General features: G+C 43.5%; 1 protein-coding gene across 1 annotated transcript in view; it reads left to right on the forward strand.

Annotated features, from left to right (window-relative positions):
* GLIPR2 (GLI pathogenesis related 2) overlaps nt 1-12,025 on the forward strand; it is a 44,629-nt gene that overhangs the window by 29,964 nt on the left and 2,640 nt on the right. The window contains exon 4 of the mRNA XM_006113037.5: nt 10,009-10,086. Within this exon, the coding sequence (XP_006113099.1) occupies nt 10,009-10,086 (78 nt within the window). The remainder of the gene's footprint in view (nt 1-10,008; nt 10,087-12,025) is intronic.

Raw genomic sequence — 12,025 nt, forward strand, 5'->3', positions numbered from 1 at the left:
GGCCAGGGGAGACAGGGCAGGGTATGGGTGGATATTTGGCTGGTGGGAGGGGCCAGGAACAGAGTGGGGTAGATGTCTGGCCAGAGGGGAGGGGACAGGAGCAGGCTGGGGGCGGGGGTGCAGGGTCTGGGCGGCACTTACTCCCCCTCCCCCCCAGTGTCTGTAACAGGGTTTATTTATTACAACAGTCTCTCCCACGTGGCAGTCAGACGCTGCTCCACACATGGAATAAGTTAGTGACCCCTAGGCTTTCTCCACTCCCCTGCTCCCATGTGCCACTGAAAATCATTTTGCATGCCATTTATTGCGTGCGTGCCGGATGTTGCCGACTCCTGTGCTACAGAGACTTAGGACCAGCTTTCTGACTGAATCTTATGTAGTGGGAAGTACGAGCGGGCATCTTACGGCCCATGAAGTGACCAGGCTTATATAGAACTGCAGCCTGTGCACTCTGGAGAGAAAAGGGACTTCACTGTTCTATTTCCTGTGGATACGTGATGTCTCAGGGTATGTCTACACTTGCACCCTCTTTCAAGAGAGGGATGCAAATGGAGACATTGGAAATTGCAAATGATGCCGGGATTTAGATATCCTGTGCTTCATTTGCATATTTGCCTTATGGCACTATTTAGAAATAACAGACACTGTTAAGACCCAGTTATTTCGAGAGAAAACCCTAGTCTCGAAATAACTGGTAAACCTCATTGCATGAGGAATAAGGGTTATTTTGAGAGAAGGGTTTTCTCTCAAAAAACCGCGTCTTAACAGCATCTGTTATTTCGAAATAGCATTATTTTGAAATAGTGCCATAATGTGAATATGCAAATGAAGCACGGGATATTTAAATCCTGGCTTCATTTTCAATTTTGAATGTCTTTATTTGCATCCCTCTCTCGAAAGAGGGTGCAAGTGTAGACATACCCTCAGAGAGTTAAGAGGCAAGGCCTAGCCAGTGGAGATGGATCAGTATGCAGAAGGTAGCCAGCTTCATCCCAATATAGGAGTATTGTGGCAGGCAGGCCTTGAGATTTCCCAATATACCTCATGGCATGTGTGGCTCCTGACCGCTCAGAGCAAGGTTGTACCTTAAGGGGTTGATCAGTATAAAGGCTCTGTGTAGGCTTGTAGCACTTGGTGTCTTGAAGCAGAACCGCCTGCATCTCTACTAGAAAGACCTATACAAGGGATGGCAGAAAGAATAGATTCACTATTATAAATAAGTATTGGCTACAATAAGCAAGTACATGGATTATTTCCTAACGTTATGTGTTTTGGGGAAGTTCTTTTTAAAGCCTTTTTTAAAGTGAAATTAGAAAATTGTTTAATTTTTTTTAAAAAAAACAAGACTAATTCTGCTGCTTTTCTTTAGAATAATATCTAACCAGTCTACTTTTGAAAATCACTGGGATTACTCACTGAGTAATGTGCTGCTAAGTAAGAGGAAACGTGCCATGTGACATTAAGAAAGTGTCCAAAAAAGATAGTGAGAGATTTAGAGAGAGAGGTTTTAGAAGTACAATGCAAAACTCTCCTCCATCTTCACTACAAAATCACAATAGAGCAGTATCGCCTGCAAAACTTAAAGCTTCTGTTTATCAGTTTGTCCTGTTCTTATCATCCATATTCTGTTATCTACACGATACATGGAATTTATCCGCTTTTCCTCACAGTCGGGACATGTTGTAAAAACCATCCAGCACTGTTCAGAGATGCATGCCAGAACTTGTGTCTAGTAGGGGCCATCAGTCAGACATTGTCAGGAAAAGAGCAGGAGCAGCTGTGTTTCTTTAGAACAGTTTTGCAAGTTCAGCTGTGGTTGACAGCAGTAAAACCAAGAAAAATATTTAAAAAAAATGTTAGCCCATTGCTCTGCAAATAAGCACAGCAGAAAGGAAGCTCTGGAAGTGATTGCATTTGTTTGCATACTTCTTGCACCCTTAGTAACGGTTATCTAGTGAGGGAAGGATGTTTAGTTTCCTTTAAACTAAAATGTACTTCTTACAAGTGCCAGCTTAGACAAATTTTCTTATTTGGGTTTTTTGTCGTTGGTTTGATTTGTTGATTTTTTTAAAACAAAAAAGTAATTCAAATGTAAGGTAAAACGGTGGCATTTCAAAATTATATTGCTCAGTATAAAATCAATTCATATAGATTAACTAGAAATGCAGTGGCCAGTTCTCTATATCAACAAACTTGAGGAAATAGATTATGTGACTACTACTAGCTAAATGAGCTTCTGACTCCTCCTGGTCTCTTTGAGCTCATCTCTCTCAGATCTCTAGACATCACTGGGATGCAAGTAGAATTGTGTAATTCTCAGACTCTCAGGCTGAAGTCTTCTGTGAATTATCTCACCAGGTCTGAATTTATGTCCTGTGCCCACAAGCCTGTTCCCTTTAGGAGCTATGACAGTGGTACCCAGTGACTGGCCAGGCTTTTTAAAGGAAAGTGTCATATATTAACTCGCAAGCATGTAAGAGAAAGGCAGCTGTTAAAAGAACAATATTGCTAACCTCATAAGATCAAGTATCATAATTCGCATCCTCTCATAAGATCTAAGTTCATGAATCATGCCCTCAAATCACTAGAATGGCCCCAAATTGTTTTTTTTAATCAAATCATGGTTTTTATTCTTTCTTTTGACTCTAAGTTCCCTTTATTCCCCTGCTAATGTGTGGGATAATTTCAGGTAGGAAAGTCAGTCTTTAGCGCACACAAAAATTCATTTTTCTCCAGCCTGCTCAGCTAGACACTCCTCTTGCTTTCTCCTCACCCTTAAGATGGAGGAACTGCCATCCATCTCCAGTTTGGAAAAAAGGAAAACACACCAAAATTGCTAGAGAGGATAAAATTAGGAATAATAAAGCAGATTGTCATTACAGTGAGTCACCAGGTATCTCTATTATTTATATGGGGATCCTCATAGGTCTAAGCTTCCTATAAACCCCTCAAGATCTCTGGGGTCTGGTTGGCATGGTTAGTTCCCTTAACTTGGTTGTTTCTCTCTCCCAGCCTGAGAAGGGAGAGTTCTTTTAAAAGCTATTTAGTTCTTTTGATCCACCTCCCTTTTCTCCCAGACCATCAAGTTTTAGCCCTGAGAGCTGTTAGTTCTCAGCCTGGACACAACAAGGCTTATGACTTATTGGAGATGGGCTATAAGGTCCTTGAAACTGATAGCTTTTCTCACTGTCTGTCAAGTGAGTTATAAGATCAAGAACACATATTCCTGCGCATCCAGAAATATAATTTATGCTATCATGTGCCGAAAGTGTCCGTCTGCTATGTACATTGGACAAACGTCTCAGACACTTCGCCAAAGGATCAATGCCCACAAAACAGATATTAGACAGGACCACAAAGAAAAAAGTTTCTTGCCATTTCAACCAGAAAGGACATTGTCTCAACGACTTAATTACCTGCATCCTGCTTCAAAAGCCTTTTAAAACTGCACTTGAAAGAGAATCCTCTGAACTGTTATTCATGCTAAAATTCGACACTTTACACCGGGGTCTTAACAAAGACTCTAGTTATCTTACCCATTACAAAGATAGCTTCCCCAATTATCACCTCTAATATGATTAGCTCACAGACATTTACCTTCCGCCTCCGCCCCCCGCATCTCTCTTCTGTTCTGAAATTTGATTTGTCCTTTTCCTTTGTGTTCATTTTTTTAATTGTATCTTTTGGTATATATGGTTGTGACTATTTTCTTCCACTATTTGATCTGAGGAAGTTGGTCTGGCCCACAAAAGCTCATCATCTAATAAACCATCTTGTTAGTCTTTAAAGTGCTACATAGTCCTGTATTTTGTTTCAGCTACCCTAGACTAACATGGCTACATTTCTATCACTGTCTTTCAAGTGTGAGCTGAGATGTCCTTATCTGGGACAATAGTCTTCTTGGTGACAGTTTTCCTTTTATTCAATTATTGCAGGCATATAACAAACACTCTGCTACCCCTAGTATGAATTAGATTAAGGCAATCATACAGGAAATTCTGATAATCTAGGATACAATAACTTTACCTCACTGTCTAGGTTACATAGATTGTTCATAAAAATTTTACCTAGCAGACTTCTTAAAATATTACGTAGCAACTCCATGTCGGTCATTGGTTCCACATATCTTGCATGCTGTGTGTTCTGTTCCTGGTAGGCTCTTTCTTCATATGAAGCTTGAATGTCTCTGTTAGATCTAGAATAAAGATTATGGGCTTGGTTCATCTGTTACAATTTTATGCTGTGTAATGCTATGGCTGTAGTAATATGGAGGTCATTCAGATTCTGCAGCGGAAGAAAAGGTCACAGTTGGGCCACTTAACCAGGAAGTATTATATTTTGACATGTACTTGTTTTAACAGAGATATCAATACAAAAACATCACATTCAAAATAAACTCATAGCATCAAGAAGATCTTGATTTGGGCATCACTGACTGATTGATCAATTTATTTTATACATGTTACTCTTGAATGAAGCACAAAAGTGTCTATGTTCCTTTTTCACTGCACAGATGTAACTTTTGTTAACGTTAATGGGAGTCACCTCAACCCACACAGCCTAGCCTGTGCAGCTGCAAAACAGGTCTCGTTACAGAAAATTTTCTTGGTCCAAAACTCAAGAGAAGGCAGCTGGGAGAGGAGGGAAGAGCCTGTAACTATGCCTGAAACACTTGCTTCAGAAAGTGCCTTAGTCAGAGGCAGTTTACTTGTATCACCAGTTTGTGTGCCAAATGAAAACAAATACCTGCTGGAGAGCACCAAGATGACAAGCAGTCAGGTGTACGCAACAACACGGTGCATTCAGTTCACAGATCTGTGTTACAGACAGCAATTCACTTGCCCCTTCAGGGCAGAGCATTTCCTACCACCTTGCCAGCGAAGGCCAGGTCATTAATGAAGTCATAATTCTATGGGAGCATGAAAGTGGAGGGGTTCACTGTGTTTAATCCTGAGAACTGAAGCCACACACACGGAGCATATGAACGGTAGAGTTCAGTTTGAGACGGCAGTATCTTATTTTGCCTGTAAAATAGCAAAACATGAGTCACTGCAATCAGATAACTAACTAAGGCTCAACATTGTGCATGTTGTAGGCCTAGCTGCTTTGCGCAGTATCCACTGATTTATTATTCTACTTCCTGCAATGTTGAGACTACAGAGCTGATGGGGGTGGGAAACAAATCTAAGCTCTTTGATGCTGGTTATAAATAATCTCTGCAAAGGGTTGTGGGTTTTTTTTTAATTGACGTAAGAGAAGGTGTGATTTGCATCTGCAAATTGTGTTGGAACCCCTGCCATCAGTCTGTTCTGCCTCACGTTTTACAGCTGAATTAACAAGAAAACATGCAGGAGAGTTTGGTGCAGAACCAGACTCTAGGCGACCCGCTACCTCCCACTCCCTTCTTTTGCCAGGTTCTTTTGATGTAGTCACCACTGTGCCAGTTCTGTGTGCCAGTGCCCAGGACGGTGCTATGAGACACACTTGCAGGGTGGGGGGTGGAGGGACCCGTGCGGGGGATAAATAGGCGCCCGGGAGCTGCTGGCTGTAGAAAAACAGGAGTGAAAGAGCTGCTTGCTGCCCTGCCAGGGAAACAAATCCCACTTGGGCTGCCAGACACTTGGGTTCTCAGCGAGAAGGGGAGGGGAGTTAGGGCTTTAGATTAGGGATGCCTGGGTTCTACCCCAGTCTGGCTGGTTCCCCGCTGCCTGCCAGCCCTCAGTGTGTGGGGAGCCCTGGGAAGACAGAGCGTGTTGTGTGTGAGAAGGAGAGAGATCACCTTGGTCTGCAGAGTGTGTGTGTGTGAATATCGTTTTACCAATCACTGTTTCCACTCAAATTTTTCATTGACCTCTCTTATGCACACTCATGGCATGACTATTTTGAACTCCTTTTTAAAAAAAAATTGCAGCCCAGGTTTACAAAAAAAGAACACGCGCACTCCAGAAATTCCAACGTATGGGCCTGTATTAAGTAAAAATGTCTTGCAAGTGAATTGAGTCCACTGTTAAGTACATAATCAGAAAACCACTTTCCCAACTATTTATGCTATTATTAATCAGCATGTCAGTTATCAATAATATTACATTTTCTTTTCTCAGTCATGCAAATGGGCATTCTTATACCACAACCACCCAGGGAGCAGCCAGACTGTCAAGAACCTGGCAATAAACAGAACAGACAGAACAGCAAATAAACCTTCCATCCTCAACAGCTTTCACCCTATTTCCCCAAAACAAAGAAAGAAAATAGGGCCAAATCCATCACTTACATAAACTCAAAGTTCAGCCATAGAGGCAGGCAAGTTGGATACCAACTTTTTTCTCTGCTGGTCTGGTTGTGTGTGTTTGCACATGCCAAAAACATTTTCCACCCTGGGTGGCAAAATACCTAGGGGCAGCCTTGCTCCATGCATTACCCTAGCGTTTAATGGAACTATACAGTATATAAGTTAATGATTAATTAGCCCCATTAAACACAATCTGTTTTATATAAAACCTCTGAGCTCCAACGAACTGCAGGCATTGTTCTGCCAAGTATAGGAATAAACAGATCACAGGGCTGTCAACATTAACAAAGCCACTATGCAGTTTTGATAACAAATGGTACAACTCTTAATGCAAGACAGAACTTGCCTGGGTCATTTTGTTGTTGTGGCTTCTTAATTTCATTACAGGACAAAAAAGGGGATTAAAATAGCAGAACACAGGCAGTCCCCGGGTTACATGGATCCGACTTACATCGGATCCCTACTTACAAACGGGGTGAGGCAACCCCGTACTAGCTGCTTCCCCCCCAGCAGACCAGGGAGACGCGAAGCTAGCGCCCCTCCTCCCCCCAGCAGACCAGGGAGACGCAGAGTGGCTTTTCTCAGCAGACACCTCAGCTTGAGAATAAAGGACTGAGGGAAGTGAGGTGTGGGAGAATAAAACTGAGCTCTGGAGAAATGTTTGGCTAGAGTTTCCCCTACAATATGTACCAGTTCCGACTTACATACAAATTCAACTTAAGAACAAACCTACAGTCCCTATCTTGTACGTAACCCGGGGACTGCCTGTATAGTAAGCACTAAAAACAGCTGTTGAAATGAAATTCTGGTCACACATCTCCTGGGGTGGAGATGAACAGTACAGCTCAGGAGTGGCTACAAAGGTAGCTTAAAGCTCACACTGTTACCTCCATGATCCTGGTTTTGGTTTTGTGCAGGGCCAGTCTCTGTGAATAGAAGGCTATACTAACAAGTGGCTCTGGGAATTTTAACTGCAGCCAAGGATTGATGTATCGCAGGGTTTCTTTGCCATATCCCCTTTTCCCTAATGTACTTGCAGTAGGGAAAGGGAATGGTTCAAGACTTTCTACATCAGCTCTATCGCATCAGAGGATGATCCTCTCACTGACATATCTTCCTTGGAAAAACATAAAAAGCAACAAATAGCCTTGCAGCACCTTAGAGACTATATGTTGTTTAAGTTTTTCCAGTTACAGATGAATATGGCTACCTCTCTGATAATCTTCCCTGGTTCACCAACATTGCTGTAATGCGAGACTTAGCTTTCCATGTGGCCCCACAGTACCTGCACTGCACTGGAGAATCTGATCTGATATCTTTAACTCATTCAAAAAGTTTAGAAGAACATCTGTAGTAATTAATTGTATCTGAAGGTTAACAAGAAAATTGGGCCACGTAGATATTCTCCAAATGGATAGAAGTAAACAGCGGGGAGAGGGTTTGACTGCTAAACCGTCAATGTTGGAAAACCCTTACACAACAGACTCTGCAGCACAGGCACCATATTTAGTAAGTTCAGTGTTTACAATGTTCATGTGGGTGGAAGGGTGAATTACACTGCTCAAAAGATTGCTGCAGGGGAGTCTTGCTTTGAGTTTTGTTGTAGTGGGCTTCTCCCTCCATTTGGAGAGAGTTTGAAAGGGCTCCTTTCCTTTAATTGCCTTTCATTTGGTGGTGGATGGAAGAACCTTCTTGACTCTCTGACTTTTGCCCTGTCTGTCTTCTGGAGTGGACCTGCTGTGATGCTTCCTGAGATACCAGGGGTTGTGATGCACCTCGCTCCAGCTGCCCTTCATATGAGGAAATCTTATCTGTACCTGGTGTGGATCAGCTGCATGACTCCACCAGCCTCTGTGAACACAAGCACTATCCTGCAGGCCTCCTCATTCTCTTTGGATGAGTTAGCAATAAGCACACACTGATCCCCATGTCCTCTGTGCATCTTCCTGCAGTGCTCACCCCCTGCACCACTGAAGACTCATAGAACTCTCAGGTTGGCTACTCCCAAAGGAATAGTTCACGCAAACTTACTAGTTCACCTCAGGATCAGACCTTCACTTAACACACAACACTTAGGTACTTCGATAATGAAAGCAAGTTTGTTAAAAACAAAACAGAGATTCAAATGAGAGTGCAAACTGGAAACAACTGGTTCCATGTAAAACAAAACCATAATATGCTTGCTAGAGCCTATGGACACAAGATGAATAGGCCTGTCTCATATAAAAGAACTTCCCCAGCTCCTTCTCCCAGAATGACTGAAACCCTATTTCATAAGATCAAGTCTGCAGGCAGCTTGTCTTCACAGAATGAAGGATGCCTGGTGCACCATGGTACCTCCAGTTTTGTCCCTCAATGTCTGTTGTCTTTACTCATAAATAGGATAACCTTTGCTGGTTTTGTTTTTCCTGGTGCACTCTCAGGGTATGTCTAGACTGCAGTGCTTTACTGCCACGTCCAAGGAATGCCACTTTTCCGGAAAAAAAAAATGGATATAGCAGACATGTTCTTTCACCATCCCTGTAAACCTCGTTTTACAAGGAAAAAGGGATGGCTCAAAAAAGCAGGCTTTTCCGAAGTTTGGCACTACGTTGTAGTGTAGACGTCAGTCTCTTCCTTAGCATCTGACTCAATATGCAAATACACTTTCTTTGTAAGATTCACAATGGACAACCAAGGAGATAAGTGTCTTTCACCTCCTGTCTGGAGAAGTCTGTCTCAGTGCATGCTACTTCTGAGTAAACAATAAGGCTTTATGAATAGCATTTTCAGTATACATTCATAATGCCTCTCACATCTGCACGTGTTTCACGGTGATTTCATAACTGCTGTAACACAGGCTTTCAGCAAAGACTTGACCTGACCTGTTTTGGTAACTCAAGGGGATCCCTGTATCTCTGTAACCCTGCACCATCTGCTAGTGGACATCAAGAGGTCCTTCGGTCACGCCTTCTATCCAGAGAGGGCCCAATAATTTGACTTGCAAACCTTTCAATATTCTCTAGCCAAATTCATTGAGATTGAGGAAATTGCCTAAAAAATATCAGAGAAATTATGCCTTCCTAGTGATTGCATTATCACCCAGACATACTGATGGGAAGGTTGGAGGGAGGAAAAAGTGCTTTTGTGGCATCCTGTCCACAAACCCCAGAGCGAAATCCCCTCTGTAAAAGACCGGCAATTCATCCTTAACTAATCCTGTAAGTGATACACACAGTGGATAATTATACTTTACATGCCATCAGCCCTTAGAATGAGTTAATCTTTCTGATACCTCATTTTTGCGGTTTGTGGTTTTTAATTTTAATTCTATCCGGAAGTACATAATTCTGTGTAGGGTGTGGCCTTTTTATGTCTCTTTCTCCTGCTATTTCTCAGAAGGCTCCTGGGGTTTCCTTCTGTTCTAGAAAGCATCCATCAGCAGCACTCTGTTTCTCTTTTCTTGCTTTAATTGCTTTTATAATGGAATGCTTTATTTGAGTGTGTGTTGGTAATTGGTGAGATGGGGAAAGGCCACTTGTAACTCAGAACTTCCCTTGATTCAAGAAGTGGCTTAAAGTTGTTACTCATTCCCTGTTTATATGACTCCATTTTAATGGTCAACAGTTCTTGCTGATCTTTTAACAGAAGAATCATGTGGGCAGGGAGATGTTAGTTGCAGTTTGCTGAGTTCACCTTATCTGTTGTAATTCCACAGCCTCATTTCTTTTGTCTTGCAGGAAACGAAGTAGCTGAAAGATGGTACAATGAAATAAAAAATTACAACTTTCAAAACCCGGGGTTTTCTTCTGGGACAGGTGAGCTCAGGCTGGGCACTACTCTTTCAAAGATACAGCTGTTACTTTAAAAAGCTGCTAAATCTGCATTTGTCATTATTTTCAAAAATCTTTTTTTTTTTTTTACTTGAAGTAATTTTGCCAAAGACCAATGTTAGAAAAACTGAAAAATGACAATAACTGGAAGGATGAAAGGGAAATGAAGAGAGTAAACAAAATGTGTATTAGAAACAGTAAATATAGTTTTTAAAATTTCTCAGTCATTTTCCTGCAACTTTAAGTAATAAAAGGTGTTGATGATGAGGACAAATGTGCTTTATTTTCCCAATTGTGATAATAGAACCAGAGCCAGCCTTAGGAAAAATGGCACTCTGGGTGAATTTGCATTTTGACGCTTCTGGTCCCTGTGGTTGTACTGCTCCTGCATTGTCCCTGGTCCCCTGTGTGCTCTCTAGTCTCTCCACCCACTCTTCCTCACTACCTCTGCACCTCCCTCCCTGCACTGTGCCCCCTTAGCCCCTAATGCCTGCACCTCCCTCTTGTGCCCCAACCCCTATACTGTGCCCCCTTCACTCCTACACCATGAATTCTCCTTGGCCTCATCCTCTGCACCCATCTCTCCTACCCCCATGCCTCTCTTCTGTGCCCCTAATATGCGCACTGTGGGGAAATGACCTGAGCGTAGGGAGCCCTGATGCTGTGTATTGAGGGGAGAGGGAGAGAGACTATGCGTGCCTGAGCATGTTAGTGCACTGTCTCTTTAAGGGAGTACTCAAGGTCAAGGGTAAGGATATTAAATATCGAGTAAGTTACTAGTCGAGTACTCAATGGAATTTCCATTACTACTTGACTAGTCGATAGGCACTTGTGCATTCTTCCTTTGAAATGTACAAGAGCCCCTGATGGGGCTTTTGTACATTTCACAGGAGGAATGTGGAACTCCGGGTGCAGCCTGGGCCAGCGGAAAGTCCCACTGACTCTGGGCTGCATGCAGGTGCCAGCTTTGAAATGTACAAGAGTCCCCAGCAGGGGCTCTTGTGCATTTCAAAGCAGAAGCACAGTGTGGAGCCTGGGGTCAGTGGAGGACTCAGAGTCCCTCACTGACACCAGGCTTCATGAGCCTGGGTGAGCTGGGGACTCCCCAGCGGACCCTCGGCTCCATGCAAACACCGCGGCAGTGTTTCAAAGGGGCAGTGCTGCACAGCTGATCCCGGGCTCAGCTGTGCGGCGCTGCCGCTTTGAAGTACCCCTCTCTGCCCCCCGCCCTTTGCTGCCTATATCTGATAGAGCAGGAAGGGTGGGAGGAATAAACTAGTCGACTTGACTATCCGATAAGCATTTGCTTATCAGATAGTCGACTAGTCCTTAACATCCTTAGTCAGGAGCCTGAGGGCTTGTGCTCAGACACAAGCAACAAAAGGCAGCAGCACACACAGATTCTCCCCCCCCCCCCCATGCATCTCCCCAGCTCAGAGGGATTGGGAAGGGGGTCACCCCGACATCAGACTCCCCCATCCTTCCGCTGCAGCGGACAGGAGGATGGACCCAGCCCAGAGTGGGCATGGGAGGCTCTGGCGAGGAAGGAGAGAGGCAAGAACAGCAATAGCTGCACATGTAGAGAGGGAGAAGGTGGGTGCCCCTGCTTCAGAGCAGTCAACTGGTTGTCCAGTTGCCCCCTGCAGTGTCTGTCTCCCAACCCCCACCGCTGCTGCTCGCCTCCATCAACCCAGCTGCTTTCAGCAGGTCAGGTTGGGACCCAAATACTGCTCACAATGCCCCCATTCAGCTGTTTTTGTTTTTGCGGTGGGGTGTGTTTTTTTTAAGATACTGTGCTGATATCTGCCTTGTTACATATATCTCTCCTCTCATTGATACCAATGAGATGTTATCTAGCGTGTAAACTGCCGGTCAACTTTGGCTCATCAGCTGCCTATTGGCAATTTAGGGTAAGATGAACATA

This window comes from Pelodiscus sinensis, chromosome 2, assembly GCF_052426305.1.
Source record: "Pelodiscus sinensis isolate ZL-2025 chromosome 2, ASM5242630v1, whole genome shotgun sequence".
NCBI classification, from domain to species: domain Eukaryota; kingdom Metazoa; phylum Chordata; order Testudines; family Trionychidae; genus Pelodiscus; species Pelodiscus sinensis.